The sequence below is a fragment of the Gobius niger genome (genome assembly GCF_951799975.1).
Source record: "Gobius niger genome assembly, chromosome: 6".
Classification (NCBI taxonomy): Eukaryota; Metazoa; Chordata; class Actinopteri; order Gobiiformes; family Gobiidae; genus Gobius; species Gobius niger.
The window spans coordinates 22,812,629-22,825,388 of NC_136857.1; the positions used below are offsets into that span (position 1 = coordinate 22,812,629).

The following is a 12,760-nucleotide window of genomic DNA, read 5'->3' on the forward strand; positions in this document are numbered from 1 at the left end:
TTAGTTATGGCTCAAAACGGCCAGTGTTGTGAGATTGATTCTGATATATTTTCTTCTCAAAGAACTATCCAACCGTCAGCAGGTATAAAACTTTTATCTGCATTTTTTGAAGCTTTCTCTGTTGTTCTATGTGACTGGCAAACAAATAGCTAGGACCAGTGTGGGCCATTCTGTGAGATCAATAGGTTCTCACTATTCTGATATTAAACATTGAGTAGTTTGAGAATGCATTATTAACACTACATTTATTCTGCGCTTAAAAATGCATGACTCTGAAGTTAGCAAACAAAGGCAATGCCAAACGTTATCCAGAGTTAGTTTTAAGTAACATTGGCTGAGCGGTTAGTGCTCTTGCCTCTGAACAAGAAGGTCCCGGGTTGGATTCTTGGACCATGTGGGCCTTTCTGTGTGGAGTAAGTAAGTGCTATATTTGTCATTGTACAATTGTACAACGAAATAGCATTCAGGTGTTGGGTTAGTCCTGAGCCGCTGTGACTGAGCCGTGCCGCCACTGTAACCGACATGTTTCTGGAGGTCGGGGGAAACCGGAGCACCGGGAGGAAACCTGGCTGGCTCCTTTGAAACGGTGCGCTGCCTCCTGAGCAGAGCGTGGTGTCCCGCACTGGTCAGATCCTCCAACCTTCCTCTTGCCTTGTGCAGCCCCCTCCGCTCCACAACAGTCTTTAACCATCTTTAACTGTGAGTTTTGCCCAGATGCCTCTTGTGACGCCTTCACTGTGCTGCAGGTGTGGGGGGCTCTTGGTGCCTCTTCAGTGTTTCAGAAGAACAAATTTGTAGGTCTCAAATGTCTTTAGCTTCAAAGCTTAAACCTGGGTCTTTCCTGGCTAGGACAGACTCTCTGCAGTAAGAAATCCACTGAATCTCACTAAAACCCAGCAACGACGTACAAAGGTATCCAGTAAAACCATGTGGAACATACAAACTATAAATGCAGTTTGCGGAAAAATGTAAAAAAAACGCAGCTCTACCGAGAGAGACGGAGGTCGCTGCTTGTTTACGCATCACCATAAGGTTCAGAAGTTTGCAATGTTTCTCTCCCCGTGTCTGTAGGGGTTTCCTCCTGTGCTCCGGTTTCCCCCATCAACCAAAAACATGCCCTCCAGCCAGGTGATTCTGACCATTAGCCTGGCTCCACATCTGGAGATGGGTCCTCGGGTAAATGCGATCAACCACGGCTTCTTACGGATTACCCCAGCGGCATCAAAAGATGGGTCAAATGCAGAGGACAAATTTCCCTAAGGAGATAATAAAGTATACCTTAAACTTACATGGGGCTTCAAAAATAGACATAAAACCAACTTCCAGTTTCGATTTATGGCCTGGTTTACAGCTCCAGCACGGTGTGATATGAACACACGATGAGCGGAGAACGGCTCAGAACCAATATAATGTCAGATAAGGGGCTTTAAATGTGGAGGACAGTTCAGGGTTATAACAATGTTGTATTCAGGAAGTACAGAATGAAGCGCTGACACCGTAGAAGAAGAAACCTCTAAATGTAACAACTTTGCCCGAGAATTACTCAAAACTTTGTGAGTGTAGGGAAATGCTATTCCAGGTCTGTCGTTGACAAGGGAACAATGTTATAATAGGTAGATTCAAGTAGATTCAAAACACAAGTTAAATAGCCATCTGATTGTAAAAATGAATACCTTGGCTAGATGGTCTCAGGTTGGATTCTCAGACCCCGTGGAGTCTGCATCTTCTCCGTGTCTGGGTGCTCCAGTTTTCCCCATAAACCGAAGACATATATGATAGCGTAAGGGCTGGGTGATATGGCCAAAATTATCAATTCGTTTTTCCCTCACATTGATCATCCTCCATACTTTTACTCCTCCAAACTCATATTTCCACAGAATTTTGAACAAAACACCCCCTGATGAATAGAGATGGGCTGAGACAGACCATACTAGAGCAATAAAACGTTCAATAATCGCACAGTCCGAGGCCAATTCTCCAGCTAGATGCTCCAGACTCTATTTGATTCATCATTCAAGAGGCCGATCCATCAACACAGCCAAAAATGTTTTGATTTCGACAACGCAGAAGCCAGTTGAGGACTTTTGGTTGATTGTTTTCCATCTTTGAACAACAAGACTTTCTTAGCTGTTAACATTAATAACCAGTGAACCAGGACGGCGTCAAACTGCAACAAGACAAAATGGCCCGACTTCAGAAAAAAAATCTGTGCAGTAATTACACCTTTGACGGAGAACGCTCGCACCACCCACATGGTCAGACCAGAACCCTGTCCGTGTATACAGCCCTGTGGTGTTGCTCATTAAAAGCTGAGATTTGGGGCTCTCTGCCAAATTCATCTGATCAGTGGGATCTTAATTACCACTAACGAACCGCCACAAAGGTCCTCTCAGCTCCGTGAACGGCTGACGTGAATGAGTAGATTAGTTTGAGTGAGCTCAGATCATTGTGTACGTCAGAAGTAGCTTTTTTCCCCCAAAATCCTCACACACTTGGCTTCACTAACTGCAAACTGTGTTGTGGCTGGAGTTGAAGTGAACAGACACGAAACATCATCTCGGAGCCAACTTTGACTCTTTTGTGTTGACAATAAACAGTAGTGGAGTGTTTGGTGTGGCTTTGTTGGAGTCATATGAAAGTTTTACGTTACATAACTTTTAATACTAATGGTTTTGGTAACAATGTCTAACTTGTATTATGAGATTTTGCTCAAGATTGTACCCAGCTTTCTTTAGTTTGGCCATTTTTGTGATTTGTACATTTTCACTTCCTTATTGCACACCGACAGGAAGTGAGGCAAATAATTTTAAAGGGGGGGTATTATGCAAAATCGACTTTTTCAAGCTTTGCATCATGTTATTATGTCATTCCCTCATTAAAAACATGCCTGAAGTGTTGCCTTGGCACATTCACGTATTTTTGAGTAATCTGTAAAAACTCTGATGGCGGCCATTTTAGGGATAGGTTTGCCTGAGTCCTCCTAGGAACGCCCCCACCTCCTGGAGACGCCTCCGAGCTTTCGTCACCAGCCGAGTAACCAACCACTGCTCCTCAGCAGAGCCCCCTCCCCACTGATGCCACAGACAGCATGTGGAGGGGGCGTGTCGGAAAGGGTCAGAGGTTCTTAAAGAGACAGAGGCCTATTTCAAGACATTCACTACAGCCATTTTGAGAGAGCAATTTTATACAAGGCAGTTATTCTAATTTACTGCATTGACAGACCAACAGAAGGTTTCGTCATCATTGTAGTGTGATATAGACTGGTGCTATGTGATTGAAAAAAGCATAATACCCCCTCTTTAAAGCAGTACTAAGTAAGTTAAAGTTGTTTACTCATTAATTGTCCGTGAGACTAAATACTACGCTGACAGAAAAGACAAAGGGAGAGAGGGATATTGTACATCCAAGTACACAATGGAGAATTTTTTTTCACTCAAACTTGGCTGTAAATACTGTTTAAGTGGCGATAGCCCACAGTTAGCTTTGCCCGCAAGCCTGTTAGCTTCTACTATTAGTGTGTATTGGTGCCACCAACCCGGAGGCAGGAAAGCTGCAAGTGTGGTTTTCTGGCCAGTGACACCAGGGGGAGATGAAAGACACTTGTATTACCTCCAGAGGGGCTACGAAAAGGATTTATTAAGGTAAACAAGTTACTTAGTACTGCTTTAAACTGTTCCTGTGCAACCATGTTAAGTCAATGGGAAATGAGACAAACTGCTCTGGAACTCTATCTGTGTCACTTCCTGTCAGCAGCTTCATAATTCAAATAAAAATAAATTATCTGCCCAACTTCATTAACATTGCTGCTTCACTGAAATAAATTGCTAATTATGCAACTGATTAACTTGCAACGGATGTTATCCTTATAAATAAGTCATATTTTCAAAAGCATTAAAACCTGTCATATGCACTTTAAAGGAATATTTCAGGATTTTTGACATAGGGCCTCATTTCCTAGTTATCCAGAGTGTTGCTCATTTCTGGAGATATTTTTTTTGTAATTCCAGCAGTTCTTATATTTGAAGAGTATCGTGGCGCTAGGCTAGTGCTAGCACATTTCTACGATATCAGCTAGCCTGCATTAAAAACTTAAGCACTCTACAGAGCACCTGAGGCAAATCACTTATAACGCCAGACTAACCATATAAATGTCTGTGTCAATAGAGTAATTTAACCATTTTGCATGTAAAATATCTTATATTTGAGCAGCTAAGCAGCGGCGGAGTGAAAAGAGTCCCTCAAAATGCAATCATTCATGTGATGCAGGGTCAGTTATATTCCAAAAATTATTCTATCAACACAAACACTTATATCGTTAGTCTGACGTTATAAGTGATTTGCCTCGGGTGCTCTGTGGAGACTGTTTTTAATGCAGGCTAGCTGATACCATAGAAATGCACTAGCCTAGCACTAGCCTAGCATAAGCCTCGTGCCACAAAACTCTTCAAATATAAGAACTGCATGAATTATAAAAAAAAGAATATCTCCAGAAATCAGCAACACTCTGGAAAACTAGGAAATGAGGCCCTATGTCAAAAATCCTGAAATATCCCTTTAAATTGGTAATATTAGAAATCAAGTATAATAAAACAATATAACTACCGAACTAAGAAGCATAGTCCCAATTATAAGCCCTGTTTTGGTTCCTTGTCCTAACAATTAATTGACTGTGATGTATCAAGCATGTGACACTCAAAACGTCGATTGCTTCAGTGTTTCTTGAGTGCACAATGGGTTCATGTTCACATTTCCAAAACTTGAAAGTGTCTCACCTGAACTGCAATTCGTATTATTTGCAGAGTCATCCGTTGTCGTTTCATTGATTTAAGTCAACAATTTCGAGGAGCGTCAAGGCACATTTAGCAGATCTATTCAGCGCCTCTTTCCACGCTTTTATTTCTGCTCGTGTAACTCTGCTGCCATCTTGTGTCCTCTTTGATCAACTACAAACGCTACACAATCTGCAGCAAATGGTCACATGTCCCGCTCCTTCCAATTAGAATACGTCGTATGCTTTTGTAGCCAATCAGCGCGCACTAATGGAGGAGCGATGCCTGATTTGTTACAAGCATCCCGGAAGTGCCACAGCAGCTGAGTGAAACATGTGAAGCACTGTTATTTAGCGTCAAATTGGCTTATTTCTTGTTTTTAACACTCTGCCAACTTCTAGTATTAATCAGCAGTAATCTACAACATGTTGGTTTGGGGTAATAAGCTGCTAAGGGTACATTTCGTCTTTAAACCGTTAGATGTCACAAAAAGCATGTGCAGCTGAACGAGGCAGCTACAGTGTAACCTTGTTATCAAAACTTTCTTTGTTTTTAACTCTTAAAATCCTAAATTTACTCTGAGAATGGAGACTGTGGCCTTGGTAGCTCCTGTCACAGTCCTGGAGTTCATTCAAAACGAGTTTCTACTCTCAGGTAACCACTTAATTTATACTTATCTTAATCAGATTTGTCAGCTTTGTTCACCTTAGGATCTGTAAAGATGGACAGAGACTTCCTTCTCACATGATCAGTAATTCCGGCTATTAATGCAAAGTGTAAATTGTGCATAATGTTCCTATTACAAACTTTTGCAACTTTATATTGGGGGAACAAAGTTGTGTTAACAGCCTGTGTTATTTACAGGTGAAGGTCCAGTCCTGACCATTTTCAATCTCAGCCCTGGGTCTAAAAGTCAAAGCTGCGCTTCTCTATCTGTGCTCCATCACCAGAGGATCCACGGGATACGGCCCAGAATTATACAAGAAGATACAAACACACCTAAGCAAGGAAATGGTGGTAAGATTATTTACTCTAACTAGCTTTTGAACATGTGTACAATGTTTACTCATTTGAACATGTTAATTAAGAACCTACATGCCTGGACTAGTATCAATTTATAATGAAGATTAGTGTTAAGTGTTGGTGTTGACAGAAACCGTCAGTTCTCGTGTATGTGGAGGTGTTTTCATATTGCATAATATCTAAACAAAGCATGAATGCATAATGTTATAAATCTGTGAGAGCAATTTTAGTTGTTCTGCAGAATGTGTCCACTTAACCTCTCTTCCTTTAACCTCTTAACCCCCACCTGAACTTAGTGAGAAATCTAAAAGCTTCTTGAAAAAAGTGTCAAAATAGCAACAACAATTAGGCAAAAACTAGCTACAAAAGTTACAAAAACAAAACAAAACACAAAAGTGATGAAAATGTGACAAAAGACAAAAAAACGATGAAAAGAAAAAGTGTCCAAAAAGTGACAATGCACCAACAACGCAAGGTAAAAGATCAGTTTCGATGAGTTTTGTAGGTCTTTCAAATGAGGCGTTACACTGGCCTGTAGGCCAGATTTGGGTAAAGCTGATACGAAGATCTGAGTGAAAATGCACTTGCACAAGGCAAGGGATAAGAGGTTAATACACTTGTGTGTGAGTTCTCTGTTGTTAGTTTGTTTATTCCTTTCAAATCTGCATGTAAGACTGAAGCTTATATTTGAAGGGGGAAATTTACCAAATGTTTATCTTTTCTATTCATTCCTTTAGGACTAAGCAGCTCTTTTTATGACCTGGCAGTGTTTGGAGGCAAAGCTGTGCGTCTTGTCCAGCTCCAACTTTTAGACACTGTTCATTTAGAAAACGTTAGTCCCATTATGGAGCTCGGCGACTGGATTCTGGACGTCCGCTGGATGTCTGGACACCTACACCCGCTACTCTGCGTCGCATTAGCCCACAACAGTGCACTTCTCCTTGACCCTGAAACGGGAACCACCCTCTTCCATCGCTCATGCTCCGAAGGATGTCTACTCTACTCTGCTTTAGTTTTAGCTCATGACTCTTGGTCTGATACGGTGCTAATTGGAGGAACTGTCTTTAATCAGCTTGTTATTTGGAAGCCAGGGACGGAAGCTAAAAATCTTGAGTCAAATGCCCAAGTTGAACGCCGTTTATTGGGTCACAGTGGCGTCATATTCAGCATTTCGTATTTGCGAAACGAAGGAGTTCTTGCCTCCGCTTCTGATGACCGCAGCGTCCGCATTTGGCAAGTTGGGGATTTAGGAGGAAACGAAGGACAATGCGGTGAGGATAATCCGGTTTGTTTGCACGTTTTGTACGGACATCAAGCTAGAGTTTTTTCCGTGAAGCTTTTGTTTGGCAAAGTTTGCAGCGCCGGCGAGGATGGAGCTTGCCTGGTGTGGGAGAACGGGAAGGTTGTGCAAACGCTGAAAGGGCACAGGGCTGGAGGTGTGCGTGCGTTGGCGATAAGTTCGAAAAGTTGTGACAAAGCCATATGGGTGGCGACAGGAGGGGCTGACGGAGGTGTTAGATTGTGGAAGCTTGGAGTTAAGCCAGATGAGGTGGAAGGTGATCAAGAGAAGTTGGTAGATCTGAAGTTTCCTAAAGACAAAATGGACAACGCAATGATGATGAAGCAAAAAGTAAAGCTTAAAGATCAGGATTTGAAGTCAGAAAGTGTGAAAAATCAACGTAAAGCTAATTTTTCACAGCTAGGAGGAGCAGACATTGCACCTAAAGTTGATTATTTGGAATCAGACATTGAAAATCCAGCAAATAAAGATGACCAAAGCAATGATGAAATGCTAAGAACTCAAGTTTACCAAAATGTTGATGGTGGAAACAAATCACAATATGAAGCAGACCAGAAAGTTGAAAAGACCTCAGTTAACCTGGACATTATTGGCTTTGGTGTCCCTAAAGTAATTTGCTCTTTGGATTCCCAAAGCTCAACTTGGAGTGACTGTAGTTTCATCGTTTGCACAGATAAAGGGGGAGTCTATCAATACAGTAATGGAAAATGGCAAGAGATTTGGCAAGGGCCTTCTGAATTTCAATCATATTGCGCCATGGAAGTAGTGAGCGTCAAAACCAAAGACTCACTCGTCCATTTGTGCGCCGTAGGAAACATTAGCGGATCGGTGCAGGTTTTTCCAGTAGCAAATCCGAAAAGTGGGATGTGTTTGGAAGCTGGGAATGGGAAAATTCACAGCTTGATTTGGTATAAAGAGAGAGAAAATGGAGGTGCTTGGTTGCTAGCTTCTGGAAGTGACGGCCTGGTTTATCGCTGGTGGGTACGAGTTAAAGAAAGTGGATATATGGAGTTAGAAATGACAACAATCACAGGTTTTGAACTACCAAATTGTGCAAAAAGGTGGTTAACAACGGCAGTAAGAGTTGAACTGGGGGAAGCTGTAGTTTGGGTTTGTGGGGACAGAAGAGGGTCACTAGTTTTGTACCAAGAAAGTCAAGACAAAGAGATATCAAACTTTGGAGAAGAAAGTGGAATGGTTATGAAAAGGTTAAGTCATGCTACTGAGACGCTGGAGCTAAAGGAAGCAACAATAAAAGACAAATTGCCAATTGATGCAGAAGAAGAAAGTCAGGAAGAAACTAGATGCAAAGACGAGCATGTGCTAAAGCTAACTCCAGTGAGCGTATTGTTTGGTGTTCACGGCAAACAAGGAGTGACTTCTGTTCTGCGGCATAAAGGACTTTTCTACAGCACGGGACGAGACGGATGTGTGAGGATTTTTCAAGTTTGTTCAAAAAGGCTGGAAAATGCAGAAAACCTGGAAAAAGAGGAATATGCGCTGGAGATCTTCCGAGTACAACGGGCTTGTAAAGGCATGGAGTGGCTGGAGAAAGTTCTGATTTTGGAGACAAAAACTGGCCATGAAGTTGAACGATTTGAGGGACTTAAAAGAAATTTGGATGACAACAAAGAATCGACTGAAGTTAATCAGTCAGATGTGAAAGTGAGCCAACATAAAGTCCAAGAAGCACGCTTTGCAATTGTTGGTTTTCACGGTAACCATTTTGTCGTATGGGATCCTGTGTGCCAAGAAAAGTTACTGTCAGTTCTATGTGGAGGTGGTCACCGTTCTTGGAGTCTTTGGCCCAATCAAAAAGGACACTGGACTGGAAATGGGGCTCTAGTATTTATCAAACAAGGCGCAGTTTTGGCGTCAGAAAGATCTTTGACGGAATCAAATGGGAAATTCAGCTGGACGCTAAGAGAAGGGATACATGGAAGAGGGATTGGGTGTGTCTACAGGTTAGGACACATTTTGAGTGAAGGAAATGCTCTCTGGGAAGTGATTGTGACTGGTGGAGAGGATACCAGCGTGACGGTTTTGGCACTGAATCCGAAGAATGGTGATGCCAAAGTTCTAGCGGTTCTGACGGATCACATCTCAAGTGTGAGAGCGTTGACGGCTGTGGTGAACCGAGATGGTGGCGCAAAGCAGTTGTCGGCGCTGGTGGTGTCTGCAGGAGGGCGGGCGCAGATGCAGTGTTACCGTCTCCTGATTGGCTGCGACGACATGGCAGGGACTCCTTGCTGTCAGGTGATCCAGGTCGCGGGGCACCGATTGGACGAGCAGTGGGAGAGGAAGAGGAACAGGCACAAGATGGTCAAGATGGACCCAGAAACAAGGTACCACTCAGACATTTTAGTTTAAAGGTGCATTATGCAACTTTTACGCTGGGAAAAAAACATTTCAATGGCTTTATGAGTGGTCAGGTCCAGGATCATGCTCCAGGATCGATTCTTGTGTAGGTTTTCTGGTGAGAGGCTCCGTCAGCAGTGGAAAGCTTCCAAACAGTTCATCCTGGAGTGTGCTGGAGACCACAAGGCGCTATATTGACCACTCATACAGCTGCTGGGTCATTACAAGGTCAAATACACACACATATCAACTTCTTTTCCCACATAAAAAGTTGCATAATGCACCTTTAACTTCTTAACCCCCACCTTTTACAGCACATTTTCTCCAGTTCGGCATTACACAAATATAACATTTTCTTGGGGAAAAAAAGTGAAAGCGTTGACAAAGTGACAAAAAAAAAAGTAACAAAAGAGCGACCAAAAAAGTGACAAAAGCACAACAACAACATGATACAAATGTGATGAAATCTCTACTAAAAAAATGGCAAAAAAAGCGATGAAAGGACCTCAAGTGACGACAGCGCGGCAACAATGTAAGGAAGAAGATTTTAGATGAGTTTGGTAGGTCTTTCCTTTGAAATGAGACGTGACACTGGCCTATAAGCTTTAAGCTTCAGCCGAGAAACTAGATTGGGGTAAAGCTGAACTGGAGAAAATGTGCTCTGTTCAGGTTAATGATAAGAGGTTAATGATATTATTTATGTTTATCACTTTCATACATTTTGTTTGTTAGAAAATATGATCTTGATCAAAGACAACAAAATATCCAGTAGTTTCACTTCCTGAATTTCAAACGAAATGCCCAGAAGCCCCTCCCACCCCCTGTCCTCTTGCTCCACTTCACTGCAGAATGGTTAAAAAAAAAAGAGGGGGGGCGGGGAATAAAGAGGGAATAAGCATGTGCAGCTCGTGTGGCTGACGTGTAGCAAAGGGGAGAGTTTTGACTCTTTTGACTCTGAAAAAAATATCCCCCATAAGACCGACTAATGCAATGGAGGTATATTTTAAGTTCTGACAATGATAGTGTTCTTTCACGTGTTCTTTAAATTACAATAATGTTCATAGTGTTTCATTTAACTTTCTCTTTCTTTCTCCCTCTCTTCAGATACATGTCCATGGCCGTTTTGGAGCAGACCCCAAACTCTCTAATTCTAGCCGTGGCCTGTAGCGACGGTTCAATCAGGTGACTGGATTTACATTAATACGCAATAAACATTTGGAAGTAAATGACCTTACAGCTGTTCTCATTTGGTTTGCATAAAGGCTGTTCTCAGTGAGTGAAGTGAACCGCCACATTGAGTTGCTTAGCGAGAGCTTCCACCATCAGCGCTGTGTGCTCACTGTCGCCACCTGCTGTTTAGAGGATATGCGAGGGTCCAGGTGAGATAGAGGTGTCAGCTCGCTCCGCATCTGCACATTTTGTCTCCTGTTCAAGAAGCTTCATTCACTATTGTTGATGAAGCTTCTTGGATGAGAGGCGTCCATTACTTGAACTACAGAGTACAGATGACAGCTGAATAACTACTTTGACCTAAGTGACCTAATATACTTTGGTTTTTCCCACTGTTTTCCAGGCATGCGCTGCTCTTCTCTGCTGCTACAGATGGACAAATCGCGGTGTGGAATTTCAGCTCATTATCTACCTCCAATCAGTTTTCCCCTTCTCCCATTTTCACTTTCCCCGCACATCAGAGTGGAGTGAACTCTGTGGACGTCAACCCAATCAAACTGAATGACTTGTACCATATAACTGTTGCAAGTGGGGGAGATGACGGCCAACTCACCGTTTCTAATATCAAAATCCAGTTTGGTCAAAATTCTGCTAATTCAGATCTTCAAAATCAGCTCTCTGTAAGTCTTGAAAGCAAATTTAGCATCCAGTTGGCCCACGCCGCCCCTTTGACATCTCTGAAGTTCTTGAACAAGAAACAAATCGTCTCTGCGTCTTGCGATCAGAGAGTTTGTTTGTGGCGAGTCGGCAGTGCGGGGATGTCCCACCAGAGGGCAGTGTGTTCCCATGTGGCGGATGCAGCGGCCCTTGCGGTTTGGGAAGACAAATGTGACCAGAAAAGTGGGTCAGGGGCTGAGGTAACACTTGAAGAGGGAGCGAAATCGGGAAATGATGAGGCAGAAAAGGTTCATATTGAGGGGAGTGAAGCAGGACAAGCACTGAGTGGATACGTGTTAGTCTGTGGACAAGGCTTGCAGCTTATACGGCTCAGAAATGATCATGGGGAATAAATGGGATTAAGTTGGTAAAATGCAATCTGCTGCAGACAAACACTCAAGACTTTATAAGGTGTTTGCAATGAATCAATCCATTGCATTGTTTTAAAATGTATTTTAATAAAGGTAATTTATTCTCTAACCATTTTTTTCCCCCCTCTGTTCCATACAAGCCAAGATAATATAAGACAGATGGTGTGTAGGTGGAAAAGTGTTCTTAATGCAGTTTCTAAAAGTGCATGTGCGACAAAAGTAGTCATAGAACAAATGTGTAGGAAGTGATCATTGCAGTAGGTAACAAGTACTTCTATAGTATTGAGCGTTGGTGCTAATGTGGCATTTGCACGTTAGAGGAATTTTATTATATCGTGCACATGACCCATTTGTGTCCAAGGATATGACTGAAATATGTTCAAATAAAATATTGATTCTAGTAAGAGCTCTGAAAAAAGAGAGGCAGGAGATTTTTATTGCCATCCTTATGGGACGCAGAAACATCAACTCTTAACTCGTGATTTTGATATTTGTCTTTGCTTCCACTGGAGGAGGTTGAGTGCATCAAATAGACAGAGAATACCTGTAAGGCTTTGCATGAGGCCCCTTTGACTGTTTTAATGGGGGTCGCGGCTCCAAAAGGTTGAGAACCACTGAACTAGCCCATCGATATACGCTTGATATACACAGTCTTCCTAATGTTTGAACTGGTGTAGAGAACTGCGCGGGATTGTTATTTTTTTTTTTTATCCCGCTGAATTTCTGACCATTACCACCTGCAACCCGCTGCTGTGTCCGAACGTCCTCACTGTTCCCTATAAAAACAGCAGTTTCAATCGCGTGTTGCACATTTCTCATGAATAAACTATTAAGGTTGCAGTGAAAAGATGCTAATGTTTGCTGCTTACCTTCATAAATGCCTAATTTGAAAGCTAAGACCTACAAAACTCATCTAAATTGATCTTTTTCATCGCTGTTTTTGTCACTTTTCTGTTGCTCATTTGTGGCTTTTTGTTGTGTTTTTGTCATTTTTTTGTCCTTTTTTTCATCACGATTTTGTCCCTTTCATGTTGCTCTTCTGTTGCTTTTTT

At 42.2% G+C, this 12,760-nt stretch overlaps 2 protein-coding genes across 2 annotated transcripts; both read left to right on the forward strand.

Moving 5' to 3' along the window:
- Positions 1-5,271: 5,271 nt before the first annotated feature.
- LOC306964836 (tRNA (34-2'-O)-methyltransferase regulator WDR6-like) lies at positions 5,272-7,566 on the forward strand (the record flags this gene model as incomplete). Its single annotated transcript, XM_079558996.1, has 3 exons — positions 5,272-5,423; positions 5,634-5,786; positions 6,530-7,566. Coding segments are annotated over exons 1-3 (1,260 nt in total), but the record flags the coding sequence as incomplete, so codon positions are not given.
- On the forward strand, positions 7,566-11,767 carry LOC306964983 (tRNA (34-2'-O)-methyltransferase regulator WDR6-like). Its single transcript, XM_079559168.1, has 4 exons — positions 7,566-9,437; positions 10,555-10,632; positions 10,713-10,829; positions 11,024-11,767. The coding sequence occupies exons 1-4, from the start codon at positions 7,582-7,584 to the stop codon at positions 11,688-11,690; spliced, it is 2,718 nt and encodes a 905-aa protein (XP_079415294.1). The 5' UTR covers positions 7,566-7,581; the 3' UTR covers positions 11,691-11,767.
- The last annotated feature ends 993 nt before the right edge of the window (positions 11,768-12,760 follow it).

Excerpts from the sequence above, each read along its gene's own strand:
- LOC306964983 (XM_079559168.1), top strand. The coding sequence starts at position 7,582 with ATGCTAAGAACTCAAGTTTACCAAAATGTTGATGGTGGAAACAAATCA. Across the intron at positions 10,633-10,712 it reads TGTAGCGACGGTTCAATCAG|GCTGTTCTCAGTGAGTGAAG; the intron begins GTGACTGGATTT and ends GTTTGCATAAAG. Across the intron at positions 10,830-11,023 it reads GAGGATATGCGAGGGTCCAG|GCATGCGCTGCTCTTCTCTG; the intron begins GTGAGATAGAGG and ends ACTGTTTTCCAG.